At 42.1% G+C, this 13927-nt stretch overlaps 1 protein-coding gene across 1 annotated transcript; it reads left to right on the top strand.

The window, feature by feature from the left end:
* Positions 1-260: 260 nt before the first annotated feature.
* Positions 261-10188, top strand: LOC147975974 (uncharacterized). Its single transcript, XM_087520669.1, has 4 exons — positions 261-270; positions 6960-7253; positions 7334-7814; positions 8610-10188. Exons 1-4 carry the CDS (start codon positions 261-263, stop codon positions 8632-8634), a joined length of 810 nt encoding a protein of 269 aa, XP_087376795.1. The 3' UTR covers positions 8635-10188.
* Positions 10189-13927: the final 3739 nt, after the last annotated feature.

Raw genomic sequence — 13927 nt, 5'->3', positions numbered from 1 at the left:
CAGATCCGGCGACCTCCGCCTCGGAACCGCCGCCTCCATCTCGTTCTGGGTCCGTCCCCGACCTCCGGCCATCCCCTGCCTCCCCGGAGAACGCCTCTGCAGCGCCATGGCCTCCTTTGCTCCTCCCGCATTGACCAGTCGCCTCGCTCATCCAGCGCCTCGTCCCGCTCCTCGCTGGTTGACCGCGACCATGCCTGGGCCGCATCTTGCGCAAGGCCCAGCGGCGCCCCTTCAGCCATCCAGCCCACCAGATCCGGGCCATGGCCCATGGTGAGGCCAACTCCAACGCCTCCTATGTTTTTTTCTTTCGCTGTTGGGCCAGTAGTTTCGGTCCATGACGTTTTCCCCCATGGCGATTTTATCTTTTTTCCAGAGTCTAACAGTTTTACAAAAAAACCCTGTTGTTCATGCATATCATATCTCACAAACTATGCATCTTATGTAAAAACTTTGTATATGAAAAATGCTTAGAATTGTGTCTAGATTCATAATATCCAACTTTCATGCATGTTTAAAATGTTGTTTGATTAAATTTGCTCTAATAACATGTTAAAATGCTTTATTTCATAACTAAATAACCATAGCTCCAAACTTAACAAACTTTATATGTAAATGGGGCAGAAAAATGCCTAGTTTAACATGGTGGCATTACTTTGCATGTTTAACAACTCTAAAATATGGTTTAGGGCAGAACAGTACCAAACCTAATAATATGTGATACATCTCCAACGTATCTATAATTTTTGATTGCTCCATGCTATATTATCTATTGTTTTGGATGTTTATGGGCTTTATTATACACTTTTATATCATTCTTGGGACTAACCTATTAACCGGAGGCCCAGCCCAAAATTGCTGTTTTTTTTGCCTATTTCAGTGTTTCGAAGAAGAGGAATATCAAACGGAGTCGAAACGGAATGAAACCAAATGGAGAAGTTATTTTTGGAAGGAAAGCTACCGGAAAAACTTGGAGTGCACGTCAGGAAAGGAACGAGGGAGCCACGAGGCAGGGGAGCGCGCCCACCTCCTAGGGCGCGCCCTCCACCCTCGTGTGCCCCTCGTGGCTCCCCTGACGTATCTCTTTCACCCATATATACCCACGTACCCTAAAACTATCGAGGAGCACAATAGATCGGGAGTTCCGCCGCCAGAAGCCTCCGTAGCCACCGAAAACCAATCTAGACCCGTTCCGGCACCCTGCTGGAGGGGGCAATCCCTCTCCGGTGGCCATCTTCATCATCCCGGTGCTCTCCATGATGAGGAGGGAGTAGTTCTCCCTCGGGGCTGAGGGTATGTACAAGTATCTATGTGTTTGATCTCTCTCTCTCCCGTGTTCTTGAGATGATACGATCTTGATGTATCGCGAGCTTTTCTATTATAGTTGGATCTTATGTTTCTCCTGCCCCTCTACTCTCTTGTAATGGATTGAGTTTCCCCTTTGAAATAATCTTATCGGATTGAGTCTTTAAAGATTTGAGAACACTTGATGTATGTCTTGTCGTGCGTATCTGTGGTGACAATGGGATACCATGTGATTCACTTGATGTATGTTTTGGTGATCAACTTGCGGGTTCTGCCCATGAACCTATGCATAGGGGTTGGCACACGTTTTCGTCGTGATTCTCCGGTAGAAACTTTGGGGCACTCTTTGAGGTTCTATGTGTTGGTTGAATAGATGAATCTCAGATTGTGTGATGCATATCGTATAATCATACCCACGGATACTTGAGGTGACATTGGAGTATCTCGGTGACATTAGGGTTTTGGTTGATTTGTGTCTTAAGGTGTTATTCTAGTACGAACTCCAGGGCTGTTTGTGACACTTATAGGAATATCCCAACGGATTGATTGGAAAGAATAACTTTGAGGTGGTTTCGTACCCTACCATAATCTCTTCATTTGTTCTCCGCTATTAGTGACTTTGGAGTGACTCTTTGTTGCATGTTGAGGGATAGTTATGTGATCCAATTATGCTATCATTGTTGAGGTAACTTACACTAGTGAAAGTATGAACCCTAGGCCTTGTTTCCTATCATTGCAATACCGTTTATGCTCACTTTTATCACTTGCTACCTTGCTGTTTTTATATTTTCAGATTACAAATACCCATATCTACTATCCATATACCACTTGTATCACCATCTCTTCGCCGAACTAGTGCACCTATACAATTTACCATTGTATTGGGCACTGTTCAAGATATATTCCGATATTCTGATAAATCGGCCGATTTATTGCTTATCGTTGTCTAACCGATAAGATAAATCGGGTGATAAATTAGCCGATATGCCGATAAACTAGCCGATTTACCCCTTATCTTGGGTCGAGCGATAAGTTGCCGATAAGCGATATCCCCAACATTGGTATTGGGTGTGTTGGGGACACAAGCGACTCTTTGTTATTTGGTTGCAGGGTTGCTTGAGAGAGACCATCTTCATCCTACGCCTCCTACGGATTGATAAACCTTAGGTCATCCACTTGAGGGAAATTTTCTACTATCCTACAAACCTCTGCACTTGGAGGCCCAACAACGTCTACAAGAAGAAGGTTGTGTTGTAGACATCAAGCTCTTTTCTGGTGCCGTTGCCGGGGAGGTTAGCGCTTGAAGGTATATCTTTAGATCTTGCAATCGAGTCTTTTATTTCTTGTTTTCTCACTAGTTTAGTTTATAAAATAAAACTATAAAAAATGGAATTGAGTTTGTCTCATACGCTTCACCTTTTTAATATCTTTTGTGAGTATGATGGAAAGGATAATTGTGCTCAAGTGCTAGAAGAATAAATCTATAAAATGTTTGGCACTAAATATTTGAATGATGAGCATGATTGCAATGTTGTTAGTACGAATTCTTTGAATATCCATGATACTAATAATGATTGCACTAGTTATGATGAAAATGTCTCCTATAAACATGTCAATTTTTGTGGAGTACATTAGGTTTGTAAGTACACACCAAATAGGGAAGATAGATATTGCAAGAAGCATAAGTACTTGGAAACTAAATTGTTGCAAGAAAGGCTAGATGATTGTGCTGAAAATTTAAATTATATTGGCCATACTTGTGAGCTTTGTAATGAACATGATCATTTCAATACCCAATGCAAATTGTTTCATGATCGTATCGTGTCCAAAAATTGTGATGACTTGATTTCCCTTGCACATCATAATGAACTTAGTTTGCTTACGAGTTACGAAGAAATGAAACGTATAACTAATTATCTTCCAGAATTTTCCCGTTACAAACTTCTTGGATTTGATCTAGAGGAAATTTATATGTATTGTGCGGTGAATTGTATTGAAAACCCTTATATTGCCAATTACATAAAGAAAAGAAAACAAATAGAAGATGAAGAGAATACTAATGAAAGGGAAGAGACTTCCCAATATCCTCCTATTATTTCTTATGATGAATCAGGTAATGAGGAGGAGCCTCCTATTCAACCAATCTCATTAATAAGGAGCTCCAAAAAGAGGATTGAACCCACACATGATGTGGTGAAGAAGAAGAAAAGAAAAAGGAAGAGAGGTAAAAAGATATCTCCCCCAAATAGTGTTGCTCCTATTACTATTGCGCCTCATAAAAATATAATTGTGGAAGATAATGATACTTCTTATGATCTTGAAAATCTTTTTGGCACTTGCTTGGAAGAATATGATAATTGCTATACTATTGGTGCTATCCATACTATTAATGATGAGAGTGATTATGCTTATGATATGAAAAGGCCCAAGCTTGGGGATGCTATGTTTGATGAAGATGATGTTTTTGAGAATATATTTGCTGCAATTAATGTTTGTACCAAGCTTGGGGATGCTACGTTTAATGAAGATGATATTTTTAGTCTCCCAAGTTTTGATATGCAAATTTATAATGATGATAGCATGCCTCCTACTTATGATAATTATTGTGATGATACTTATGCTATAAAAAGCAGTGATTATATTTATAAAACTTGTCATGATTATGGTTACCCATTTTCTGAACATTACTCTTTTAATGTGGAAACAATTTATAGTATTCGAGTCTCTTATGATAGTCCCACTATTCCGAATGAGAAGAATTTTGCTTATGCAGAGAGTAGTAAATTTTCTATGCTTGTAGATCATGAAAAGAATGATTTAGGTGCTGGTTATATTGTTGAATTCATTCATGATGCTACTTAAAATTATTATGAGGGAGTAATATATGCTTGTAGGAATTGCAATAATACCAAGTTTCCTCTCTATGTGCTTAAAGTTTTGAAGTTATGCTTGTTTTACCTTCCTATGCTAGTTGATTCTTGTTCATACAAGTTGTTTGATCACAAAATCCCTATGCATAGGAAGTGGGTTAGAGTTAAATGTGCTAGTCATATTCTTCATGATGCTCTCTTTATGTTTCAATTCTTATCTTTTATGTGAGCATCGTTGAAATCATCATGCCTAGCTAGGGGCGTTAAACTATAGCGCTTGTTGTCGAGGCAACCCAATTTTATTTTCGTTCCTTACTTTTTGCTCCTGTTAAGTAATAAGTAATTTATCTAGACTCTGTTATGATTGAGTTTTTATGTTTTAATTAGTGTTTTTGCCAAGTAGAACCATTGGGAAGACTTGGGGAAAGTCTTGTTGATCATGCTGTCAAAAACAGAAACTTTAGCGCTCACGAGAATTGCTGCCATTTTTATTTGGAGAGTGATATTTAGTTAATTCTTTTTCAAGACGATTAATAGATAAATTACTCAGGTCCAGAAATTTATTTTAGAATTTTATGAGTTTCAGAAGTATACGTTTGATCCAGATTACCACAGACTGTTCTGTTTTTGACAGATTCTGTTTTCAATGTGTTGTTTGCTTATTTTGATGAATCTATGAGTAGTATCGGAGGGTATGAACCATAGATAAGTCGGAATACATTAGATATTACACCAATATGAATTTATAATGAGTTCACAACAGTACCTAAGTGGTGATTTATTTTCTTATACTAACGGAGCTTACGAGTTTTCTGTTAAGTTTTGTGTTGTGAAGTTTTCAAGTTTTGGGTAAAGATTCGATGGACTATGGAATAAGGAGTGGCAAGAGCCTAAGCTTGGGGATTCCCAAGGCACCCCAAGGTAATATTCAAGGGCAACCAAGAGCCTAAGCTTGGGGATGCCCCGGAAGGCATCCCCTCTTTTGTCTTCGTTCATCGGTAACTTTACTTGGAGCTATATTTTTATTCGCCACATGATATGTGTTTTGCTTGGAGCGTCAATTTAGGATTTGCTTGATGTTATTTATAACAATGTTTTGCATCTTTTATTTCAATAAAAGTGGCATTGATAGCCTTTACTATGCCTATTTTAGAAGTCCACTTGTTGTTGTTTGAAAACAGAAAGTTTACCGCTGTTGCAATAATTCCGTAGAAAAATAAGAATGTGATAAAATGTTGAATCCTTTTGCATATTAAGCTCTGATAAATTTAATACAGTGGGAATTTTCTTTCATAATTTTTGGAGCTAGGGAAGTATGGATGTTGCTGCATTCTTTACAGACTGTCCTGTTTAGGCAGATTGCTGGTATGTTTGCATTGTTTGCATATGTTTGCTTCTTTAACGATTCTATTTGAGGATAGGACTATTAAATATGCAGGGGCATTTAGTATGCAATGTTTAATAATAATTTTAGTGATTTGCTACAGTAGAGTATGATAAGGTTTTGGCAATGGTTTATACTAACTTATCTCACGAGTCCTTGTTGAGTTTTGTGTGGATGAAGCTTTTGAGATTTAGGGAGACCGTGATATGAGAGGAATTAAGGAGACACAAAAGCTCAAGCTTGGGGATTCCCAAGGCATCCAAGATAATATTTCAAGAAGTCTCAAGCGTCTAAGCTTGGGGATGCCCCGGTTGGCATCCCACCTTTCTTTTTCAACAACTATCGGTTAGTTTCGGTTGATCTTAAGTTTTTGCTTCTTCACATGATGTTTGCTATTCTTAGATGTCATTTTATTTTGCTTTGCTTGCTGTTTGAATAAATTATCAAGATCTGAAATTATTAAATGAGAGAGAGAGTCTTCACATAGTTGCATAATTATTCGACTACTCATTGATCTTCACTTAAATCTTTCGGAGTAGTTTGTCATTTGCTCTAGTGCTTCACTTATATCTTTTAGAGCATGGTGGTAGTTTTATTTTGAAGAAATAGATGAACTCTCATGCTTCACTTAGATTATTTTTGAGAGTCTTAATAGCATGGTAATTTGCTTAAAATCCTAATACGCTAGGTATTGAAGATTAGTAAAAGTCTCTTATGAGTGTTTTGAATACTAAGAGAAGTTGGATCCTTGATAATTGTTTTGAGATATGGAGGTAATAATATCAAAGTCGTGCTAATTGAGTAGTTGTTAATTTGAGAAATGCTTGTGTTGAAGTTTGCAAGTCCCGTAGCATGCAGGTATGGTAAATGTTGTCTAACAAATTTGAAACATGAGGTGTTATTTGATTGTCCTCCTTATGAGTGGCGGTCGGGGACGAGCGATGGTCTTTTCCTACCAATCTATCCCCCTCAGAGCATGCGCATAGTGCCGAGGTTTTTGATGACTTGTAGACTTTTGCAATAAGTGTGTGAGTTCTTTATGACTAATGTTGAGTCCATGGATTATACGCACTCTCACCCTTCCATCCACCTAGTCCATCCACCTACCCCTCTTTGCGTCCGGAGCCGTTCGATGCGATCGCACGGTCCGAAAACTCCTCTTTGCACAGTGCACTGACCCCTCACGTGCGCGTCCAAAACTTCCCCGGACCTGACCCGGGCAGTCGTCACCGTTGTGTCCGGTTCATCCCCAAACATCTACAAAACATCATCGTTTTTCTTATTGGACTGCTTAACCTTTATTTTTTTCTCAGCCGTCTGATTTCGATCGGGTGATCAAAATCTCCCTCCTTTCTCTATTTATAGTCCAACCTCACCTAATCTAGTCTAACCCTAAAAACTAGGAGGTTTGTCCCTCCCGCCGCCGCCGCTCAAGATCTTCCTCGGGATTTCCTCCCGCAACAACCCCCGCCCCACCTCGTCTTCACCGCCGGGCCAACCATCGACTCCATCCAACCAGCAGCCTCCACCTCCTCCCTTCGAACCATCCTCGCGCCCGCCTCCAGATCGAGCAGGAGGCTCGTTCCCGGCCTCCTCCTCATCGCCTCGCCCGTCCTCAAGCTCCTGCCCGGAGCACCCCCGCAAGCAGCAGCAGATTCCGCGTCTTCGGCCACAGCTCCAGGCCACTAGTGCACCAGGCCAGGACTCGTCGTCGCCACTCCTCCCCTAATCCCTTCCCGCTCTCTTCACTCAAGCTCTCTCTCTGATGCGACCACAGGAGAAGTAGCACCCTCCCGGAGCAAGCGCGTCCCCAAATTCGGCCAGCTCCAGCCTGTCCCCGTCGGATCCGCGTCGTCCGCCTCCCTCTGCCTCGCCAAGTTCCACGACCCACCATGGCCTCGGGAACCAAGCTCGCCGACGGCTTCCTTCGCCTCGCCGGACCCGGCGGCCCCTCCCCCTCACGGTGTTGTCCTGCCGCCGTCTTCGTCCAGATCCGGCGACCTCCGCCTCGGAACCGCCGCCTCCGTCTCGTTCTGGGTCCGTCCCCGACCTCCGGCCATCCCCTGCCACCCCGGAGAACGCCTCTGCAGCGCCATGGCCTCCTCTGCTCCTCCCGCGTTGACCAGTCGCCTTGCTCATCCAGCGCCTCGTCCCGCTCCTCGCTGGTTGACCGCGACCATGCCCGGGCCGCATCTCGCGCAAGGCCCATCGGCGCCCCTTCAGCCATCCATCCCACCAGATCTGGGCCATGGCCCATGGTGAGGCCAACTCCAACGCCTCTTGTGTTTTTTTCTTTCGCTGTTGGGCCAGTAGTTTCGGTCCATGACGTTTTCCCCCATGGCGATTTTATCTTTTTCCAGAGTCTAACAATTTTATAGAAAACACCCTGTTGTTCATGCATATCATATCTCACAAGCTATGCATCTTATGTAAAAACTTTGTATATGAAAAATGCTTAGAATTGTGTCTAGGTTCATAATATCCAACTTTCATGCATGTTTATAATGTTTAAAATGTTGTTTGATTAAATTTTCTCTAATACATGTTAAAATGCTTTATTTCATAACTAAATAACTATAGCTCCAAACCTAACAAACTTTATATGTAAATGGGGCAGAAAAATGCCTAGTTTAACATGGTGGCATTACTTTGCATGTTTAACAACTCTAAAATATGGTTTAGGGTAGAACAGTACCAAACCTAATAATATGCACATGAGGATTTTCTGGAATTGGTGTTTGTTGTTTCCGTTCTCATTTAAACTTGACTAGGTAGTTAGTTTATGTATGCTTCATCTCTTGCCATGCTAACCAACATTTAATATTGTTGAGTACATAAACGGGAGAGAACTAAATAAGTCATGTGGTGTTCCGTCAATATGCAACTCGTTGCAAATTGAGCTCCACTTAATTTGTCGGATTGCTTGTGCACTTTGCCATGCCATGCTTCATTAAACCGGACATGCATCATACTTGGTTGTGCATCATGCCATGTTTATGTGATTGTTGTTTACTATGTTGCTTGCTTCTTTCCGGGTTGCTTCTCTTGTTTAGCTTCGGTTTCGTTCCAGATTTGTGACGATCCGTTCGACTACGTCCGTTTGTCTTCTTCATGGACTCGTTCTTCTTCCTTGCGGGATCTCAGGCAAGATGACCATACCCTCGAAATCACTTCTATCTTTGCTTGCTAGTTGCTCGCTCTATTGCTATGCCGCGATACCTACCACTTGCTTTATCATGCCTCCCATATTGCCATGTCAAGCCTCTAAACCAGCTTTCCTAGCAAACCGTTGTTTGGCTATGTTACCGCTTTGCTCAACCCCTCTTATAGCGTTGCTAGTTGCAGGTGAAGTTGAAGTTTATTCCATGTTTGGAACATGGTTATGTTGGGATATCACATTATCTCTTATTTATATTAATGCATCTATATACTTGGTAAAGGGTGGAAGGCTCGGCCTTATGCCTGGTGTTTTGTTCCACTCTTGCCGCCCTAGTTTCCGTCATACCGGTGTTATGTTCCTTGATTTTGCGTTCCTTATACGGTTGGGTGTTATGGGGACCCCTTGACAGTTCGCTTTGAATAAAACTCCTCTAGCAAGGCCCAACCTTGGTTTTTACAATTTGCCTCACCACCACCTACTTTTCCCTTGGGAGTCGCGCTCCCGAGGGTCATCTTTATTTTTACCCCCGGGCCAGTGCTTCTCTAAGTGTTGGTCCGAAACAGAGCCACTTGCAGTGCCACCTCGGGGAAACTTGAGGGTTGGTTTTAGTTGTACGTAGTGTTCATCCGGTGTTGCCCTGAGAACGAGATATGTGCAGCTCCTATCGGGATGTCGGCGCATCGGGCGGTCTTGCTGGTCTTGTTTTACCATTGTTGAAATGTCTTGTAACCGGGATTCCAAGACTGATCGGGTCTTCCTGCGAGAAGGAATATCCTTCGTTGACCGTGAGAGCTTGTGATGGGCTAAGTTGGGACACCCCTGTAGGGTTTTGAACTTTCGAAAGCCGTGCCCACGGTTATGGGCAGATGGGAATTTGTTAATGTCTGGTTGTAGAGAACTTGACACTTAACTTAATTAAAATGCATCAACCGCGTGTGTAGCCGTGATGGTCTCTTTCCGGCGGAGTCCGGGAAGTGAACACGATTCTTGTGTTATGCTTGAACGTAAGTAGTTTCAGGATCACTTCTTGATCATTTCTAGTTCACGACCGTGCATTGCTTCTCTTCTCGCTCTTATTTGCATAAGTTAGCCACCATATATGCTAGTGCTTGCTGCAGCTCCACCTCACTACCCCTTTTCCTACCCCTAAGCTTAAATAGTCTTGATCTCGCGGGTGTGAGATTGCTGAGTCCTCGTGGCTCATAGATACTTCCAAACAGTTGCAGGTGCCGATGATACCAGTGCAGATGACGCAACTAAGCTCAAGTGGGAGCTCAATGATGATCTTGTTCGTTGTGTTGTTTTCGTTTCCTGTTGATCAGTAGTGGAGCCTAGTTGGGGCGATCGGGGACCTAGCAATAGGGGTGGTCTTTCTTTATTTTGGTTTTGTAGTCGGACCTTGATTGTATTCTGGATAATGTAATGCTATATTTATGTATTGTGTGAAGTGGCGATTGTAAGCCAACTCTTTATCCCTCCTTATTCAGTACATGGGATGTGTAAAGATTACCCCTCTTGCGACATGCCTACTATGCGGTTATGCCTCTAAGTCGTGCTCCGACAAGTGGGAGATATAGCCGTATCGTGGGTGTTACAGTTGATGTAGATCATTCGGAGCAATCCTTTGGAGTGAGTTGCACTTTCAATACCTACATGGGTTAGTCCCACAAGGAACAAACAAGGATATCCACAGACATAGAGTGATGTGTACAAAAGGTGATGTCCATGGAAGCATTAGGTTACCTTGTCCCTTGTCTTACCAACAAGAGGGTTTGTGAGTCCTTGAACTAGTGCAAGATATGAAAGGTTTTTGCACTTGTCCTCGCCAAAATGATATGAGTGAAGTATGTTGGCGGAGTCACCCTCAAGAACTCTCTAGTTCTGCTTCTTCGGGATCAATACCATCTTGATGGGAATCCTTGAAATTGTAGTTGTACTTGATGAAGTAGAACTTGATGTAGTCTTGGGAACCCACTTGAGCAAGGCCTTAGGTGCTTCTTCAAATGCATTAATCTCCTCTTGAAGCTTGTCCTTGCCTTTTTGCTTGTGGTCTTGTGGTGGAAGATCATCTTGAGATTGTGTTCCTTTGAAAGAAGTAGGATCATACTTCTCTTGTTGAGGAACAAACTTCGTCTTAGGGTATTGATCTTCTTCCCACTCAACTCCATTGTCATTGAACTTTCGTTCAAAATCAACACCTTGATTCTTCTGGTGTCTTCCTTGCTTGCGTACAATTTCCTCAAATTGCTTACTTCTAGCAAGGCTCTTGTAAACACCTTTCTCTATAATTCCCTTCAATAAGCTATTTTCTTGCTCAAGTGTAACTTGGCTAAGAGAATCATTAGTGGAATCAAGAGAGCTACTAGAAGCAACAACATTGGATTTAGCATGATTGTTGTTACTACTAGATGAAGAATCTTTCTTGTACTTGTTACTAGATTTAACTTGTGGCATGTAAGTAGACAAGAGTAAACACTTGGCAATGTAAGAAGAACTTTTCTTGCGAAGATCATCATTGATTGCCTTTTAAAAACTCATGTTCTTGCTCAAGGTTGAGCTTTTCAAAGCGTAGCTTGTCATGAGTCTTTAAAAGTTCTCGATGATCTTCCAAGGTAGTTTCATGAGCTAACTTAAGAGTGTTTAGTTCTTTAGTTAGACACTCAATCTCCTTCTTATCATCGTCATTCGTTTTATCTTGATTATCATGATTAATAGCAAGCTCATCATAGTTTTCATAACTAGTGTTGTCACCAAGTAAATCATCATATCCTAGCAAATCATATTCATCACCATTGAAATCAACATACTCGAGGTGTGTTACCTTTGGACCTTTAGCCATGAAGAATCTCCCAATTCCTTCATTTGGTGAGTCAAATATGCCGTAGGAGTTGGTTGTCACAAGTGCTAGTCCGACAACACCTTTATCTTGAGTATATTCGGACTCAGAGTGATAACTTCTTTCGGAGTGACTGTCGGAGTCGGAACCGGATACCCATTCACCAACATGAGCTTGATGTCTTCTTTTTGTGTAGCTCCTTGATGACTTGTCCTTCCTTTCCGAGTCCTTGCTTCTCCGAGAGGGTCTTCATTCATAGCGATCATCTCTACTCCTTCTTTCTCGTGATGGCGATTCTTCTCTTCTACTTCTTCTTTTGTAGGGAGAATCTTCTCTTATTTTGTAGGGAGCCGTACACTCATTGGAATAGTGTCTGGGTCTTCCACAATTGTAGCAATTACGCTCACGACTAGAAGATTTTTTGTCATTGTAGGACCTTGACTTGGAACTTCTTTCCTTGCTTCTACTCTTGTAGAACTTGTTGAATTTCTTCACCATTAGACTCAATTCTTCATTGAAGGTTTGCTTCTCACTTGATGATGTGGGAGCATCACACAAGGCTTTGTAAGCACCACTTGACTTGTTGTGAAGCTCTTCCTTATCCTTGAGTGACATCTCATGAGCAACAATTCTTCCAATAACTTCCGTTGGCTTGAGATCTTTGTAATTGGGCATCATTTGGATCAATGTGCACACGGTATCATATTTTTCATCCAAGGCTCTTAGGATCTTCTTGATGATGAATCTATCGGTTATCTCTTCACTTCCTAAGCCGGCAATCTCATTTGTGATGAGAGCAAGCCTAGAGTACATTTCAGCGATTCCTTCACCATCCTTCATTTTGAACTTGTCAAGCTGACTTTGAAGCACATCCAATTTGGATTCCTTGACAGATTCGGTACCTTCCTGCATATCAATCAAAGTATCCCAAATTTCCTTTGCATTCTCAAGACGGCTGATTTTGTTGAATTCTTCGGGGCATAATCCGTTTAAGAGAATATCACAAGCTTGAGCATTGTATTGTAGCATCTTCAACTCTTCTGCGGTAGCTTCACGGTTTGGTTCTCTCCCATCAAAGAATTCACCTTGCAAGCCAATACACACAATAGCCCAAACGGCGGGGTTATGTCCAAGAATATGCATTTTCATCTTATGCTTCCAACTAGCAAAATTTGTACCATCAAAGTAAGGACCTCTACGGTGGTAATTTCCCTCGCTAGACGCCATACTCTCCTAGGTTGTGAAACCAAGGCTATGACCACCAAAAGCAATGGAAATCAAAGCAAATGGAGACCAAAGCTCTGATACCACTTGTAGGATCGAAAGTATGTTTAGAGGGGGGTGATTAGACTACTTGACCAAATAAAGATCTAGCCTTTTCCCAATTTTAGTTCTTGGCAGATTTTAGCAACTTAGCACAAGTCAAGCAATCAACCTACACATGCAATTCTAAGAGTATAGAAGTGGAAAGTAAAACAATTGCATATGAAGGTGAAGGGAGGAGTTTGGAGTGTGCAAACGCAATTGGAGAGATGGAGATTTTTAGCGTGGTTCCGATAGGTGGTGCTATCGTACATTCACGTTGATGGAGACTTCAACCCACGAAGGGTAACGGTCGCGAGTCCACGGAAGGCTCCACCCACGAAGGGTCCACGAAGAAGCAACCTTGTCTATCCCACCATGGCCGTCGCCCATGAAGGACTTGCCTCACTTGGGTAGATCTTCATGAAGTAGGCGATCTCCTTGCCCTTACAAAATCCTTGGTTCAATTCCACAATCTTGATGGAGGCTCCCAAGTGACACCTAACCAATCTAGGAGACACCACTCTCCAAGAGGTAAAAATGGTGTGTTGATGATGAACTCCTTGCTCTTGTGCTTCAAATGATAGTATCCCCAACACTCAACTCTCTCTCACAGGATTTGGATTTGGTGGAAAGATGATTTGAGTGGAAAGCAACTTGGGGAAGGCTAGAGATCAAGATTTATGTGGTTGGAGTGGAATATCTTGACCTCAACACAAGTGTAGGTGGTTCTCTCTTAGAAAATGTATGTTGGAAGTGTAGGCATGTTCTGATGGCTCTCTCCATGAATGAAGAGTGGGTGGAGGGGTATAAATAGCCTCCACACAAAATCTAACCGTTACACACAAATCACCAAACTCGGTGGGACCGAATCATGAAACTCGGTTAGACCGATTTAGTTCAAAATGTGAACGTTAGGATTTTCGGTGGGACCGACATGTCAACTCGGTGGCACCGATTTTGTTAGGGTTAGGTCATAACGTAATCTTGGTGAGACCGATTACACAAACTTGGTGAGACCGATTTTGGTAATGGACTAACAGAGAGTTGGTCAGGCAAACTCGGTGGGATTG

Source organism: Triticum urartu, chromosome 4A (genome assembly GCF_056163025.1).
Source record: "Triticum urartu cultivar PI428250 chromosome 4A, HENAU_Tu73, whole genome shotgun sequence".
Classification (NCBI taxonomy): domain Eukaryota; kingdom Viridiplantae; phylum Streptophyta; class Magnoliopsida; order Poales; family Poaceae; genus Triticum; species Triticum urartu.
The sequence above is the reverse complement of the archived record's forward strand: the minus strand, read 5'-3'. Positions and strand labels throughout refer to the sequence as shown.